We start from the raw sequence: 16,977 nt of genomic DNA on the forward strand, positions 1-16,977 counted from the left end.
TTGGGGCCTGAGCCGCCGGCCGCTTTAAAAGCCGGGGCTCCGGGCCGCTCGGTGACCGTCCCCCGGAGGGGCGGGCGGGCGCGCGCCGGGGCGGCTGGGGCGGTGTTGCCCGAGGGTGAAGCCGCTCCCCGCCGCTGCCGCGCGTGCCTTGCGGAATTTCACCAGAAGAGGGTATAGTCTGAAAGGCTCTTGACGTCAGGCTGGAATCCCTATTGTGCTTGGAACCGGCTCGGGCAAAGCGAGCCCAAGTTCGCTCTCCGCACGCCTGGGCGGACTGCGTGGGTCCGGCAGCTCCGGGACTCGTCCCGCGCGGGAGGCGCTCGCGGGGACCCGCGCGGCTCGGGGAGCAGCCCGCCGCCGCCGCCGCCGGAGGACGAGGACGAGGAGGAGGAGGAGGAGGAGGAGGAGGAGGACGGCCGCCCGCGGGGGGACCCTAGTCCTGCAGGGAGGCCGAGCCGGGGGCGGCGGGTCGCGCCGCCCGGGAGCCGGGTGAGTGCCCAGGGCGAGGCCGGCGGCCGCCAGAGCCCCCCACCCCCTCCACGCGCGTCCCGGCGCCCCGATGCCCGCCCGGAGCCCCGCCGCCGCCGGGTGCATGCCTCCCCCGCGGCGCGCCGCTGCCGCCTGCTGCCCGCTGTGACCGCCCTTCCAGGCAGCCGGGCGCCGGGCGCCGGGCGGGCTTCCCCGAGGGCGGCGCGCGGGTGGCACCTGCGGGACCGGCGGCGGCGGCGGCGGCGGCGGCGGCGGGGCGCGGAGCCGAGGCGGAGCGGGCGCTCGCCGGGAGGATGGACGCGGCCGCGGAGCGCAGCCTCCCGGAGCCGGGCAGCCAGGGCTCCCGGGCCGGCGACGACATCGAGATCGTGGTCAACGTGGGGGGCGTGCGGCAGGTGCTGTACGGAGACCTCCTCAGCCAGTACCCCGAGACCCGGCTGGCGGAGCTCATCGGCTGCCTGGCGGGGGGCTACGACACCATCTTCTCCCTGTGCGACGACTACGACCCGGGGAAGCGCGAGTTCTACTTCGACAGGGACCCGGACGCCTTCAAGTGTGTCATCGAGGTGTACTATTTCGGGGAGGTGCACATGAAGAAGGGCATCTGCCCCATCTGCTTCAAGAACGAGATGGACTTCTGGAAGGTGGACCTCAAGTTCCTGGACGACTGCTGCAAGAGCCACCTGAGCGAGAAGCGCGAGGAGCTGGAGGAGATCGCGCGCCGCGTGCAGCTCATCCTGGACGACCTGGGCGTCGACTCGGCCGAGGGCCGCTGGGGGCGCTGCCAGAAGTGCGTCTGGAAGTTCCTGGAGAAGCCCGAGTCGTCGTGCCCGGCGCGGGTGGTGGCCGTGCTGTCCTTCCTGCTCATCCTCGTCTCGTCGGTGGTCATGTGCGTGGGCACCATCCCCGAGCTGCAGGTCCTGGACGCCGACGGCAACCGCGTGGAGCACCCGACGCTGGAGAACGTGGAGACGGCGTGCATCGGCTGGTTCACGCTGGAGTACCTGCTGCGCCTCTTCTCGTCGCCCAACAAGCTGCACTTCGCCCTGTCCTTCATGAACATCGTGGACGTGCTGGCCATCCTGCCCTTCTACGTGAGCCTCACGCTCACGCACCTGGGCGCCCGCATGATGGAGCTGACCAACGTGCAGCAGGCCGTGCAGGCGCTGCGCATCATGCGCATCGCCCGCATCTTCAAGCTGGCCCGCCACTCCTCGGGCCTGCAGACGCTCACCTACGCCCTCAAGCGCAGCTTCAAGGAGCTAGGGCTGCTGCTCATGTACCTGGCCGTGGGCATCTTTGTCTTCTCGGCCCTGGGCTACACCATGGAGCAGAGCCACCCCGAGACCCTGTTTAAGAGCATCCCCCAGTCCTTCTGGTGGGCCATCATCACCATGACCACCGTTGGCTACGGGGACATCTACCCCAAGACCACCCTGGGCAAGCTCAACGCGGCCATCAGCTTCTTGTGCGGGGTCATCGCCATCGCCCTGCCCATCCATCCCATCATCAACAACTTCGTCAGGTACTACAACAAGCAGCGGGTCCTGGAGACAGCGGCCAAGCACGAGCTCGAGCTGATGGAACTCAACTCCAGCAGCGCGGCTGAGGGCAAAGCGGGGTGCTCCCGCAGCGACCTGGACAGCCTCCTGCCGGAGCCCGCGGGGGAGGAGGGGCCGAGCTGGAGCAGCCGGCTGAAGATCTCCCACAGCGACACCTTCATCCCTCTCCTGACCGAGGAGAAGCACCACAGGACCCGGCTCCAGAGCTGCAAGTGACGAGGGTCTTCCCCGGGCACAGACGGACTTGGGCCAGCGGACGGAGGGGCAGGTGTGGCGGGCCTATCAGTGACTTCCTGGGAGGGGCTGTCCTTTGTCCCCTCCACGATCTCCTGAACAGAACTCTGGAGGCCCTCTCGGGCACCCCTGGTGAGGCTGGGTAAGACCCCTTTCTGCTGTCGGCTGTCAGGAGCCGGGGGTTGGGGGGGGTGGGGGAGAGCGGGGGTGTCTAGGAGTCACGGGCAGTGTGGGGTGACGGAGGGCACGGTCTGGCCGACGGCAGGAGCCCTCGCCCGGTTCTGTATCTCCTTCAATAAAGCCTCCTGCTCTGCGCACCCACCTGTGTCATAGGTTCTGTCACAGGCTGGAGGTCCCCCCACCCCTCAGACCTGCCTTAGGCACACTCTGGTGCGAGGCCAGGAAGTAGGTGTGCAGCCCCCGGGGGCGGGGGTGAGGGAGGGGCTATTTTTAGTTGAGAGCTAATTAAAGAAGGGTTCGTACCCAGGGTTCAGCACCGAGAAGCCTTGCCACATTCCAGGAGGCTCTGTGCGGGCGACTCCTTCCTTCTGTTTCTTTCTGAGGAAAAGCTCGCTCCCTGGAGGGGGAGAGTTCGCGGAGCTCGCAACGCCCAGTGGCGTGGTCACCATTTATTCACCACCTGCGGGAAGCCCTATTCGTGACTTTTTCCATTCCTTCCAGCAACCCTGCTGGATAGGTATGCCCATTTTACAGATGAAGAAAACTGAGGCCCAGGACCACACAGAGCAGGGATCCAGCCCCAGGGGTGAAGATCCCAATGGCCAGGCATTCTCTTTGCTGTAAGCTGGCCATGGGGCAGAGGCATGTGCCTGAGCCCAGAAGGGGGGGAGGGTCTGTGGACCAGAAGTGGTGAGGGTGGGTGTTCTCGTCCTCCAGCTCCTCCTGCCTTCTAGAACCAGTACCTCGGAGGCATCAGCTGAATGGACAAGCCTCAGCATGCACAGGTGGCCCACTTCCAGCCTGGTCTGAGGGCCCCAGAGGAACAGAGACAGACAGACGTGGGCTTGAAGCCCAGAGAATGAGGAGGATCGCTCTGAGATGCCTTCAAGCTCCGACACTTTTTTTCTAGCGTCCCTCCCTCGCCACTTTCTTCGTAGCTGTGTGGTCTCAGGCCTGTTGATGAACCTCTCTGATCCTCATTGCGATCGTTCCTTAAAGGGAGATATCAGAGTGAACTCGGAGAACCATGGTGCTTAGCACAGTGCCTGGCGCATAGTAGGTACGCAGCAAAGGGCAGTCATTTCTGTCACCGTGTGCTGAGACGGAGGTGAGCCACACAGCTGTCCACTCTGGCCTCCAGGGTCCAGGCTGGGCATGCAGGGCGGCAAGGGGTGGGGCCAGGGCACGGCCACACTGTTTATATAGTCAAAGGCAGTCAAGTCCCCTTGGCACGGAGTTGGCCCCGGCAGGCCCCTCTCTCTGGCTGTCTCTCTTCCAGGAACCCCAGAGCTCTGTTCTCCCTTCCCCGGCTGAGGCAGCTGATGCCCAGGGAGGAGCCATGGTGGGGGGAGGAGGGTAGGTGGTCCCCCCCCCCCCAGTCTTTCCCCTTCTCCGGGCCCTGGTTTTCCCACATACATACGGAGGGATGATTTCTCGGGGCTCCTTCCAGGATTTCGAAGCCTAGGGTGTGAACGTGTTGTGTTGGGGATTCCAGGGGGTGGGAGGCTGCCACGTGGGTAGGGGGACTTGGAGAGGAGGCCTTGAGAAAGAGGGGCGCAAGGCCCTGAGTCAGTGTTGTGTGCACCTCCCCCAGGTTTCACTAGGGAAATACTGGGTCAGGTGACCCAAGGAGGGCAGAGGACCGGTGGGGCTGGGGTTGGGGGACTCAGCGGGAAGGGGAGAAGTGGGGAGAAGGGGGCTTGTTGCGTGGGGTCCTGGTCTGTGTGGACCTAGCCTGGGGGGGGGGCTCTGATGCCTGAGTGGGGGAACAAGTTTCCCGATGGGGGGAGGCCAGGAGGACCCCGGATCGGGAGGGTCCTTCCCGTTGATTCACCTGGGGGTTAGGGGAGGGTATCTTTACGGCTACAAAAGCATCCTGGAGCCCAGCTCATCTACTGGGGGGGAGGACACCATGTCTGGAGACGGTGATTTGTCCGAGACCCTTCATGAATTAGGCTTAGGTGGTATTCTGGTGTCAGAGGAGCTCAGAGAGCGACAGGCTTGTTGTGGAGGAGTGGCCAGGGAGCTGTGGGGACCCTCACCCTCCACCCCCCCACCACGGGGAATCTTTCCAGGGCACAGTAGAACCACCTGGGTCCAGGCTGCGCCCACACCCATTACATTAGAATCCTCGGGGGACAGCCTGGCATCAGAATCTTTTAAAAACTTGAACGTGCACACGAGTCAGCTGGAGAGCCTGCCAGAATGCAGGCTTTGAATCCGTAGATCTGCCTGGGCCCCTGAAATTCTGCCTTCTCCTCAAACTCCCAGAGACGGCCGCCACCTTCCAGGAACCCCGGGGCTGATCCTTGAGCCACACTTTAAGTTATCAAGAGGCCAGGGGCGCCTGGGTGGCGCAGTCGGTTAAGCGTCCGACTTCAGCCAGGTCACGATCTCGCGGTCCGTGAGTTCGAGCCCCGCGTCAGGCTCTGGGCTGATGGCTCAGAGCCTGGAGCCTGTTTCTGATTCTGTGTCTCCCTCTCTCTCTGACCCTCCCCCGTTCATGCTCTGTCTCTCTCTGTCCCAAAAATAAATAAAAACGTTGAAAAAAAAAATTAAGTTATCAAGAGGCCAGAACGGCGGCTGGCAAACTATGGCCCGCCCCCCGCACATGTGCAGTCCCTGGGGTAAGGACGTTTCCCACATTTGTAAATGCTTAAAAAATAATCAAAGAAAGAATAACATTTTGTGACCCATGAAAAGTGTCTGAAATTCAAATAAAGTCTTCGTGGGACAGCCACGCCCATTTCTCAGATCCTCTCCGGCCGCTCTCAGCTACAGGGGCAGAGGTGAGGAGGTGTGGAGGAGATCACGTGGTCCTCAGAGCCTAAAATATTTCTCTGCAGTAACAGTGTGCCCCCCCCCACCCCCGCCCCCGGGGCTGTTGGCAAATGGGAGCTCAGTCAGGCCTTGGAGAGTGAGTAGGAGCAGAAAGGACCATGCCAGCACCAGGGGCATCCTGAGCAAAGACAGGAGTGTGGGGCCCTCTTCAGAAGGGGGGAGACTTGTGTCCCTGGGGGTCACAGCTTCCCTCCTTTCTTTCCTTCCGAGAGTCCCCGAGTCCCGGTTTCCTGCATCAGTGTCTCTGCAGTCCCCACTCCTCTTTGCAAACCAGTCTCTCCCTCCTTTCCTGACCTCTGGTCCCGAGTCTCACCGAACCTCCCCGGTCCTGGGCCTGGGGCCTAACATCCTTTCCTTGGACTTTGGGTGATTCTGAGAAACTTTTTGGGCCTCGTTAGTTTCTGAGAGAGAACGAAAGAGAGAGAGATGTTTCTTGGGAACGCAGAATATCCAAGTTAAAAGGAAAGTAGGCATGGTCGAGTCCACCTGTCCCCCCATTGCGCCGATGGGAAAACTGAGGTGGCAAATTGTGCAGTTGAGTGAGTGGGAGGCGGGGTTAATGAAAGGCCCGAAGTTCACAGCCGGATTGGGGGTCCCCTTTGTTCTCACAACATTGGGAGCATTGAGTGCCATTTTGAAAATACAGAACTGGGAGTCCAAGACTGGGTGTGTGTGTGTGTGTGTGTGTGTGTGTGTGTGAAAACAAATCCCAAGGGAATTAATTATCTTCGGTCTTACAGATAAGGAAATGGGGGCCCAGACAGTAGAAGCAACAGGCTGGTGGCCACTCCTTGGTGGCAGAGGTGGGAACTGTGCCCACGGCCTGCGGCCCCCCCCTCACCCACAGCCAGGTCACGATGCTCTCCCCTCCCCCCCCCCACCTCCCCATCTCCATGAGAACTCAGGGCCCCCCAGAGCATCTCCCCTAGCATCCGGCCGAGAGCTTCCCCATGGTGTGAGAAGCCGTCATTCCAGATGGACCGGTTCTGGTGGTGGTGTTTTTTTAAGGAAAGAATGAGAAGGAAAACACATTTCCTTGGGCGAGCAGCCTCAGACCAGATGCTCGGGCCACGCAGAGTTCAAGAGCCCTGTTGGCATTTGTAGGAGGTGTCTGGGGCATAAAACCTGCCATCTGGGGTCTCGAGGTACCACATCAAGCAGTGAGACAAAATACCCAGAAAATGGGGGTTGGGGGGGGGGGATCTATGAGAATGGCAAGACCTGAAATTACTTAACACTTCCTGAAAAATCCTGACAGAGGCAGGGTAGACTCCAGCAAGGGCCCAGGGTTATGGTAATGGGTGCACATTGCCCGATTCAAAGGGGTCCTGCGAACGGGGGCGTTTGGGTGGATGATGGGCCAGGGAGGGGAATGCTTAGAAGGCAGGGGGCCTTGCCTGCCCCTGGCCCGGGCTGGGAAGGGGCTGCCTTGCTCCTCCACAGCCCCAGCCAGGCCGGGGCCTCCCCGCTGCCGAGCAGGAAGATAATTAAATGTCTCCGGGAGCCTCCTGACATCTCCTGGGAAACCGGGGACAGGTGTTTCCAGAAAGACCTCCCACCTTTCCCCAGAGACAAGACAGCCCCATGCTCCGTGCTCACAGGAACGTCTTTGGCCGCAGATGTGTAAGGGGATTTCAGCTGTGCTCATAACCTAAGGGGGAGCCCCCCTCTCAAATGCCGTTCTCGGCCTGTACCAGCCTAAGACGCGGCTACAGGGATGCTGTGGGTTTCCAAAAGGGGGGAACAAAAAACAAACAGAAAACAAGAATCAGGAGGCTGTGCTCTGTCGTCTCATTGTTTCCGAGGCTGTCACTAAGCCTGGGTGCCAGCCGGAATCGTGACTTTACCTCCCCACTCTTGACTACCGGCCGGGAAGGTGTGCCTGCCCCGGAGTCAGATGAGACTGCTGTGTAAATTGCCCACGGTCGCACCCCTAAAGGGAGGTCAGCGTGGGACTCCAGACACCCTGCGGGGCAGCGTCCCTCCTCCTCCGGGAACGAGCCACCGCTGGCCTGGAGGGAAAGACAGCCCCGAACGGGGCACCTGCCGGCAGCCACATGGTTTCTTTCCCAGCACAAACGTGATGCCTGTTGACGAGGGCTCGGCTGGGAACACGAGACCTGCTCTTGCCACGGCGGCAGCCCAGCTCTGGCCGAAGGGGCCGATACCCGGGCTGGGGCCAGTTGCCACTGGCATGCGTGCTGGCTCAACGGTCAGGAAGCCGGGTTTGAAGCCAGCGGCCTCGTCTCTGCCATATTCGACTCGTCGGGCTCCTTTGCTGGAATTGAGGGGGCGGGTCACGCTCGGCCTTGGAGTGGAGGCCCAGCCAGGTGACGTGAACTGGAGCCCCCCGGGAGCACCGGCTGCCACCCCTATCTTGCACCCGTGTGGCTACGGGAGGTGAGAGCCAGAGCCCCACCCCCGTGGCGCCTCCCCAGCCCCAGACTAATAGCTTGGCGCTCAAGGCCCTCCAGGGCAGGCTCCAAAGTAGGTCTCCAGCTTTATTTCACCCCTCCACTGCACCAGACCCAGAGGCTTTTCACATCCTCAAACACTGGTGCGTTTGAACTCTCCCCTCGGAGCAGAGGACTCCTATTGTCCCTATGGCCCTTCCAGCTTTTCCACCGTCAGAATTCTACTCCTGCTTCCGGACCGGGTTGAAATGCCCTCCTCCCTTCTCACAGCCACGGCTGCCCGCCGCATGGCCCAGAGAGGGCAGCAGCTGTGCTATAAAGATTCTGGAGCCAACCCCCGGGCTCTACCCCCGGGGGAAACGGACCGCAGGAGAGGTCACGTGGCTGCGGAGAGCCGCAGGGCTGGCAGCAGTCCGAACGGGACCCCTGATCCCGTCTCCACGCTCGACTCCCTCTGTCCCCTCCCCATCCCCTCCTGGCTACAGGTTTGGGCCAAGCTTCCGGTTTTAGAAATTTGGCTGAAAGGTGGCCCCTCGCAGCTGCCCCGTCGCGGACACATGCGGCGTGGCCCCGGGCACGAGGGCAGAGCCCAGGGCTTACCATCTGAAAAGGCTTTGCAGACTTTTGCTGCCACATCTTCACCTTGTAAAGTGTTGAAGTTCACAGGCAGAATAAGGGGTCTGTATCCTTCTCTACATCTCACAGACCTGGGAGCACACGATGAAAGTGCCAGACAGCGTGTGTGTGTGTGTGTGTGTGTGTGTGTGAATAAATCTGCTTCCGCCTCCTAAATGAAAGGAGGACACTGGTAAGTCCCGAAGCCTGGGGACCGAGGCCCCACTGTCCCTGCCTCACACTGCCTTTCCTTGTGCTGCTGGTCATCGGACAGTGACCTGTGCCATGAGCCCCCGAGGGCAGGCTTGCCTATGCGCCACGGGTCTATCTCCTGGCACTTAAACCAGTGCCTGGCACACAGTGGGTGATTCCAAAATGTGAGATGAATGGCCACGGTGCCACGGGTGGCTAGACTCCCGGCCAGACCTAGACCTTCTCTTCCTTGTCTTCTACGCGGGGCTGTCTTCTCTCTTGGTGGTGGGGTCTGAGCATCAATCTCCAATGTAGGAGAGGGGGGTTCACCCACCTGACAGTTCTCGGTGGCACCAGCGGGCTGTCTACGATTTAACGCAATTCTGACACCGTCGGCCAGAGACAGCAGCAGGTTCCGCAGGTTAGAGGCTCGGTTCTACAAGACTGCCTGTGCCAGTTGTTGGTGGCCTGGAGGTCCCAATGACCTCCTCTAACTCAGGACGCCAGCCATCAGTTCACCTGTGCTTCTCACCCCACTGGCTGTACATCAGAAGTCATACCATCCCTTCCTTGGGTTTGATTAATTCGCTAGAGAGGCTCCCAGGACTCAGAACAACTCTGCCGCTCCTAGGGGAAGACCCGCTTCAAAAGGGGGGCATTCACTCAGTTCAGGGAGGCTGTGGGAGGGTGGAATCCAATTTGGGGGATGAGCAGGTGACTCCCTACGCCCTCACCCCCTCTCTGCTTCCGGTGGGTCTTGAGCTGCGGGGTCTAGAAGCCATATTCTTCCCAGATGATGTTCTGAAGTGTCGTTCAGAATACAAGGCGAACCCCTGCCATTCTCACTTCCCGAAGCGAGTACCCCCAGGGAAAACGGCACCTCGGGGGTCTGGGGAACCTAGGAGCCCGGCAGCCAGAGGGCCTTTTCTATATTCGCTGTAGCCTGTTGACTATAAAAACCCACTCACTTGTCCCCTGCTTCCAATCTGGGCCCTGAAATCCATTTTCTATGCAACAAAGTGATTTGTCAAGACTGCTGATTCAGTCATCACCTTGCTTAACTTCCTCCTTCTTCCTGCCCCCCAACCCGGCCCTTGAGGTGAGGTCCAAATTCCTTGTCGTCTCTTTGAGGCCTCCAGGATGAGGCTGTGTGGCTTGCTCCTCCCCTATCTGTCTCTGTTCCACTCTCACGCAGGCCATCCAGTGGGATGCTCTGGGCTACAAGTGACCAGGAAACCTGACCCACACTGACTTAAACAATAGGGTTATGCTTCAGGCTAAGGGCAGGTGGGTTGCAGGTGTGGCTTGATTCAGGGGCCTGGATCCCTTTCCCTGCAGTTCTCCCAGCTCTGTCTCCCCCACATGTGGGCCCCGTCCTCAGATAGCAGGATGGCTGCAGCAGGTATATGCTCACCCCTACAGAAACATCCAGAAGGAGAAGAGGCAGAGAGAATAAAGAAAACTTTCCCAGGAGATATCCCCTTAGCCCCTTTTCAATGGGCTAAACTGGGTACTATGCCTATTGTTGGATCCATTCTTGTGGTCAGGGGAAGGCTGTTTGCTGACGCCTGGGTCACCGCAGTCCTCACTGACTATCGATGGAGCTATTGTGATCAGGCTGGAATATTCAGGGTGTATGCTTGGAGATGGCCAGTCCCCAGACCGCATGGTGTGGAGGTAGACTGGAGGCTGAAACATGCATGGACCCCACCTTTGTCAGCCTGGTGTTCACACGTGCACCTGCAGTCCATTTTATTAAGCATCTAATACATGCTAGGCATTGCCCCACCCCAGCGGAAGACATTGTGAACTACAAAGTACCACATCCAGGTCCTGATGGAGTATGTATGGGCACCATCTTCAAGGTCAACACGAACTCCTCTCTTATACTTGACATCCAGATAGCTCCTTCTGGGAGCCAGGCGCCCAAAAGGCACAACTCGCCATTGAGTCCAGTCCGGGCCCAGCGGGCCTTTGTGAAATGCCTCCATGCCCTACAGGGCACCGAGCCTCATAGTTCGGTGACCTGCAGCCACAGGTAAATCATCTACTTATCAACACACCCAAAGCACACAGTACGGGAGAGAGAGCGGGAAGACGCCAGTGAAAAGCTCTCGTTTGTGAAGAGGCCAGCTGAGCTCTCCTGGCCTATAGGACTTCTCACATGCCACCGGTCAGGCAGGGCTCCCTGGGAACCGGCCAGCGGCCTGTGCTGTGCACTTTGGGGGAAATAGCCCGAGTCCACTGTCCCCAGTCGGCCCCTCGGGAGACCCTCCCTTGACTGCCGTCCTCCAAGGTGGCTGCAAGGGTCCCTCCTAGGCCTGCCTCCACCCAGCAGCCACGGGCGGCAGGTGCCGAGGTGGGGCCCAGGGTCCGCTGGCACGCGGAGTACCAGGCTGTTGTCAGCCGCACTCAGGGTTTCTTTGACACCCTCCCTCTTCATCGCTTCGTGGGCTTCCAGTCAATTCCGTGACCCACAGTCAGCGACAAAGATCTTGTCGAGCCTGTCTCGTGTGGAAACCCCTCTCTCCTGGCTACCGGCCGTGTCTCTGCCCTTCACCCCAGACCTTGGCTTCACGGGCTCCCCATTCCTGCAGGGAAAGTGAAGCTGTTGCTTCACGTGGAAGAGCAGAAGTTCCTCCCAGTCCCCTGGCCGCTTGGTCACAGGTACCGGCTTCCCTGGACACGGCCAGGGGACGCTCGCGGGGGCGGGGGGGAGGGCTGTCCAGCTGGTGGTGTGCCCCTTTCTTAGCTCTCATTGGCGGCTTTCAGCTCTCCTCTGCTAGTATGAATGGCAGTCACGAATCTGTCCCTAACAAACACGCCGTGGCCTCTCACGGGCTGGAACTGGGTCACCCCTGTGGTGAGGGGACGGCCATGCCCTGGCTAGCACAGGCCTGGGTTCCTGGGACGATCCCTGGTGGAGGAGGGCTGCAGCAAGGGAAGATGGGGAAGATGCTGAGCAGTGACGGCCGCGGTGCCCGTTACCCTGGACACTGGCAGCCGCCCAGCCCACCCCTACCTTCCCCCTCAGCCCTGGGCAGCCTCTATTGCTCCCTCCCCTTCCGCGGGAACACATCACAACTGCCCCACATCTGCCTGATTACCTCCTGCTCATTCTACAACACGTAGCCTCTTGGTCACCTCCTCCAAGAAGCCCTCCCTGATAGCGCAGTGCAGGTGTGCTCTACATCTCTGAATTCCTTGGCCTCCCTTTATCAGAGCACCTGCCTCACCTCGTCACTGCTGCCACGCCTGGCCTCCCGGCTGTGGGCTCCTCCGGGACAGTTGGGTCTTCTCCCCTAGATCGCCCTAGATCGTGGAATTGATGGGAAATCTATTTCTTGTCTCCCTGGATGGTGGAATTGACAGGAAATCTACTTCCTGTCTCCCTGGATGGTGGAATTGAGGGGAAATCTATTTCTTGTCTCCCCCTCATCATGGAATTGACAGGCAATCTACTAAGTATTTGAGGGAGGCCAGGCTCTGTGAAACCCCAACCCAACCCAGCCCAGCCCAGCCTAGCCTGCCAGAGTGTCTGTGGAGTAAGGTAATGAGGAGGTGGGTGAACAGAGCCATGGGGGGGGGGGATCCCCAGCTGTTTGGGGGCACGGGGGAGGGGGATGGAAGCCAGTGCCCCTCAGAGGGGGTCCCATGAGGTCTTCACCTAAGCCCAACACCTCTGAGAGACCAATGGCAAGAAAAAATGGGGTTTGTCAACAGCTGTGTATCGATGGGGGCTGGGCAGCACTGGGCAGGGGGCTGCGGTCACCCTCAATGCGACCGGAGCCAGGAGGGATTCGGGAAGCCCCCGGGTGTGTAGTTCCAGGTCCTGCCTCTGCCCTACGGGCACCCTGTCCGAGGGCGAGCACACACCGCCTGATGGGAATCTGTCCGAAGAAGAGCCCACACCTGCTCTGACTAGCAGATCTCTGGTATCCCACGTCCTGCCCTTAACAAAGAAAGGCCACTTTCCTGCCAGTGTGGTAGCATCAGAAGACCCTCTGTCCATTCATTCTCCATTCTGAGGCCCAGAAGATGCATCTGAAACGCAGATCAGAGGGATCGCCCCTCCACCTAACACCTTCTATGGCTCCCCATTAGTCTGGGAGACCATCTAGGCTCCTCAGGGCTGCTCCCAGCCTCCCTTGTCTACACCACCCTCTTCTCCAGACCTGCACGTGGTCACAATCATCTGAAGCTTGAAATCAGGCTTTCTCAACCACGGCACTCTCAGCACTTTGGACCAGATTGTTCTCCATTGCGGGGAGCTGTCCTGTGCGCTGTAGAATGTTTACCAGCAGCTCTCACCTCTAACCCTGGTACCCCCACCTCCTAATTGTGATAACTAAACCTGTCTCCCTCCAGACATTGCCACATGTCCACCCAGGATGAGAAGTACTTCCCTAAATGCCCCGTGTTCTTTCCCTCTGTTCTCTTAACTCCAGGGGCCTCACTAGGAGGGCTCGCCCTCCTTGCCAGCTTCTCTCCATTCACATGCCCTCTCCCCGTTCTTCAGCCGGTGCTTTGGACATCCCCTTCCTTAGGACAGCTTCCTGGCCGTCCCCTGCTCTGCTGGCTGCCCTCCGTGCTGTCCTCCTGCTCACACACACGCCAGGGCTTTGGGCCTCACGGTGCCTTGACCCTCTCGTGGTGATCTGCCCCGTGTCTGCCCGCCAGGGGTGACTTCCGGGCGGCGGGGGCCTGGTGGCTACATCAGGGCCACAAGACCTAGAGGTTCCGTTTTAGAATCTGTCCTAATGTCATCCTGGGCTTGGACAGGTCTGGGGGTTCATGTACTTTTGTTCTCCGTCAAACTCTTGGAAGGCCAGCTAGAGGGAGCCCTTCAGGGTCGGTGTTGGCAGGTCCCTGCTCCGGAGTTTGGGAACCGTCCCGCTCTGGGCTGTCAGCAGCTTCCTCTGGCCTCTCCGTCCACGTCCAGATGCTAGCAGGTGTGGTTCTCCTTCTTGTCAATCCAAAGATGGCTCGCGGCCGGCAGTCATATCAGGTACCCCGGGGTGAGGCTCCCCCGGACACCAGGGCAGGCGGGCCTGGGTCTCGGGCAGGGCGGTCACCCCTCTGAACGGTGGGAAAACCGACACTCAAAGACACGAGTGAATTGTCCAAGATAATTCAGCTCAGGAAGCCCCGAAGCCTGGCCTCATGCTCACCCCCCATCCACTTTGCCGTGGGCCCAGCTCCCTTTACTGGAGGGAAACAGTTCTCAACGGGTAAACAAAATATGGTCTCTCCAGGCGGTGGAATATTGCCTGGCCATCAAAAGGAACGAAACGCTGACACACGATACAACGTGGTGGAACCCTGGAGATATTCTGGAAGCGAAGGAAGCCAGGCACGGCAGACCACAGGGCATGTGCTTCCATTTATTTGAAGTGTCCGGGATGAGCAAATCTGTAGAGACAGGAAGTAGACTAAGGGTTGTCCAAGGCGGAGCTGGAGGGGAGTGAGGGACAGGGAGTAAGCGCTGAAGGGGAAGGGTCTATTTCAGGGGCGATGAAAATGTTCTCAAACGGACTGTGGTGATCGTTGTAGATTACCTGTGAATGTGCCGAAAACCATTGGGTTGTCTACTCTTGGTGAATTATATGAGTTAGATCCCAACGAGGCTGTTAAAACTCACACCCAATGCCAAAACTCACACTCCATACCCATGTGGAGAATGCGCATATATATATATTTTTAAGTTTTATTTTATTTTTGAGAGACGGAGAGCATCCCAAGCAGGCTCCGTGCCATCAGCAAAGAGCCCGATGTGAGGCTCGATCACATGAACCATGAGACCGTGATCTGAGCTGAGATCAAAAGTCCAACCTTTATCCGACTGAGCCCCGAGAACGCACATATTTATCACGACATCTGTTGCATGGTGACCAGAATCTTTTTTTTTTTCAGCTATTTATTTACATGTGGTTTTTCAATGGGATTCCTTGTTTGCACCCCAGTGCCTTAAAACCACGGTTTTCAAACTTCTAGCACCCATCAGAATCACCTAGACGGTTTGTTGAAAGACACACGGCTCCACCCCCCGCCCCAAGTTCTGACTCAGCAGGTCTAGGGGCAGGCCTGAGCGTCTGCATTTCTAGCAAGTTCCCCAGGGCCATCGCTGCTGCTGGTCCAGTGCCCACTCTTAGAGGACCGGTGTCTGAACTCTCATGAGTTCTGAGGATGTTTCAGTTGCTTTCCTCTGATGTGTGAGTTTTAAAAATGATATCATCTGCACAGAAGGACAGTTCTGGTTTTTTTCACTTTTTGAACTCACGACCCTGAGATCAAGACCCAAGCTGAGATCAAGAGTCGGACGCTACCCAGGCGCCCCCGTTTCTTCACTTTTTAAGTTACGCCCGTTTTGTCTCATGTTTCTGTGCGGCCGGGATCTCCGCCGCGGGGTGGGTTTAGGCATCATTTTCTTGGTGATGCTTCCTGTCTGTTCTGCTCGATGCCTTTCATCAAGTTCAGAAAGTGTCGTTCTTTTCCTGGCTTTTTTAAAAAAAATGACGGTTAAAAGTCAGGAGTAAACTTTTAAATTTCGCTAAATGCCTCTTCAGACCTACTGAAATGAAATGCTTGTATACATGTTACATTTCCTTAATGTACTCATGCAGAGATGTAATAATTGAATGGTTTCCTAATGTTTACATACCCTTGCATTCTTGGAGTAAAACCTATGTGATCATAAGGCACTTGTCTCTTAATTCGCGGCCTCATAGAGCGAGCTGGGGAACCTTCTGTCTTAGTTCTTTGGAACAGAACATGCGGATGACCCCAATGCTCTTAGACCCAAATCCTTCCCACCGGGCTGTGTAACATCTACCCACCTTCCTTCCAGCCTCCCCCTCCACTGCCTCCTCTCCCTTTTGCCCTATCCTCTAGGATCTTGCTTTTCTTTCAGGCTTTTGCTTCCTGCTGCCGCAGGGCTTTTGCACATGCTGCTTGCGCCCCCTGGGAAATGTTCTCCTCTCCTCCTCATGCGTCCTTAGCTTTTCAATGTCCTTCTAAAGTTTTCAGCCTGATTGTAGCCTCTTTCCTTGATTTCCCCCTCCAGGTCAAATGTCTCCAAGCTACACTCTTACTGCACCAGTGTGCATCTCTTCTTACACTCGCCGCATTTGCAATCTTACCTTTATTTATATGATTTTTATTTATACAACTAACATCTATCTTCCCCCACTAGACTGCCAGGTCTTGGAGGACAGGGACTGAGTTTTGGCTTACCTTCGAACTCCCAGAATGCAGCACAGGGCCAACCCCATAGTCAGTGCTTAATACATATGTGGTGAATGAACGGAAGCATTTACTCCTCACAAGGAAATGAGACCGTTTGGCTTGTGTTAATATCACTTGCCAGCAACCCCAACCTTGGCCAGAGTTTTTTTAAATGTTTGCTTCTTCTAGAACCCTTAGTGCTTCACGTGATAAACTTCCCTTTCTCAACACATCACTTCCGGTCAGTATCTCCCGACTGGCCACGACATTGAAGTGAGATTAGGTTCTCGTGGTTCCCTCTGCCTTCCCTCCCTCTCTGGCCCCCACGCCTCTAGTCTCTGCACGCCAAGCTTTAAACTGTGTACGTTGTTCTGTGACTGTATTTCTGTGCTTTGACCGTCAGCTGATTCTAAACAAATTCAGATCAATGGCCAGCATTTTCACTATCACGATGACGTGACAATTCTTGACCGCAGATACGGACAGGAGGGAGGAATCTGATGTCGACAGGTGAAGGGGGCAGTGCACAATTTATTATTATTATTATTTATTATTTTTTAATGTTTATTTTTGAGAGAGAGAGAGACAGAGCACGAGTGGGGAAGGGACAGAGAGAGAGGGAGACGCAGAATCCGAAGCAGGCTCCAGGCTCCGAGCTGTCAGCACAGAGCCCGATGCGGGGCTCGAACTCACAAACCGTAAGATCACGACTTAAGCCAAAGTCGGCCGCTTAACCAACTGAGCCACCCAGGCGTCCCAGTGCACAAGTTTTTAAAATTTCATGCATTGATTCGCCTTCTTCTTATCACTGGGATTGTCCGGATCTTGGCTACCATACTTGCTGAAAAGGAATGTGCCTTCCCTGTTGCAGGAGTTCTTTCCAGAGCCTTCCAGTTTCCCGACTGAGTTTGTGCCATCTGCTCTCGAGGTGCGTTACCCTATCGTCATCCCGTGATCCTTCTTCATGCTGCGTCCCTGTGTGCAGAGTACAGTTTTTCGTTCCTTGGCTGCTCTGTCCCCCTCTTTCTTGGATCCCTTCTGTGTCTTGCTGGAGACATATCCTTGGGTGTATCTTCCAGGGTGGACCTATGGATGGGGAACTTTCTAGTCCGTGTCTGTTTGGATGTGTCTTTACTTTGCCCTCACACACGGGATTGACGGTCGGGCTGGATGGCACCTGCCAGGTGGATGCGCCTGAAGACACCTGCTTTTTCTTCTTTTACAGG

The 16,977-nt window shown here is 57.8% G+C and overlaps 1 protein-coding gene across 1 annotated transcript; it reads left to right on the forward strand.

The window, feature by feature from the left end:
- Nucleotides 1-734: 734 nt before the first annotated feature.
- On the forward strand, nt 735-2,459 carry KCNF1 (potassium voltage-gated channel modifier subfamily F member 1). The gene has a single exon (XM_025927387.2). The coding sequence runs from the start codon at nt 783-785 to the stop codon at nt 2,265-2,267; it is 1,485 nt and encodes a 494-aa protein (XP_025783172.2). The 5' UTR covers nt 735-782; the 3' UTR covers nt 2,268-2,459.
- Nucleotides 2,460-16,977: the final 14,518 nt, after the last annotated feature.

Source organism: Puma concolor, chromosome A3 (assembly GCF_028749965.1).
Source record: "Puma concolor isolate L17-30 chromosome A3, mPumCon1.1.hap2, whole genome shotgun sequence".
NCBI classification, from domain to species: Eukaryota; Metazoa; Chordata; class Mammalia; order Carnivora; family Felidae; genus Puma; species Puma concolor.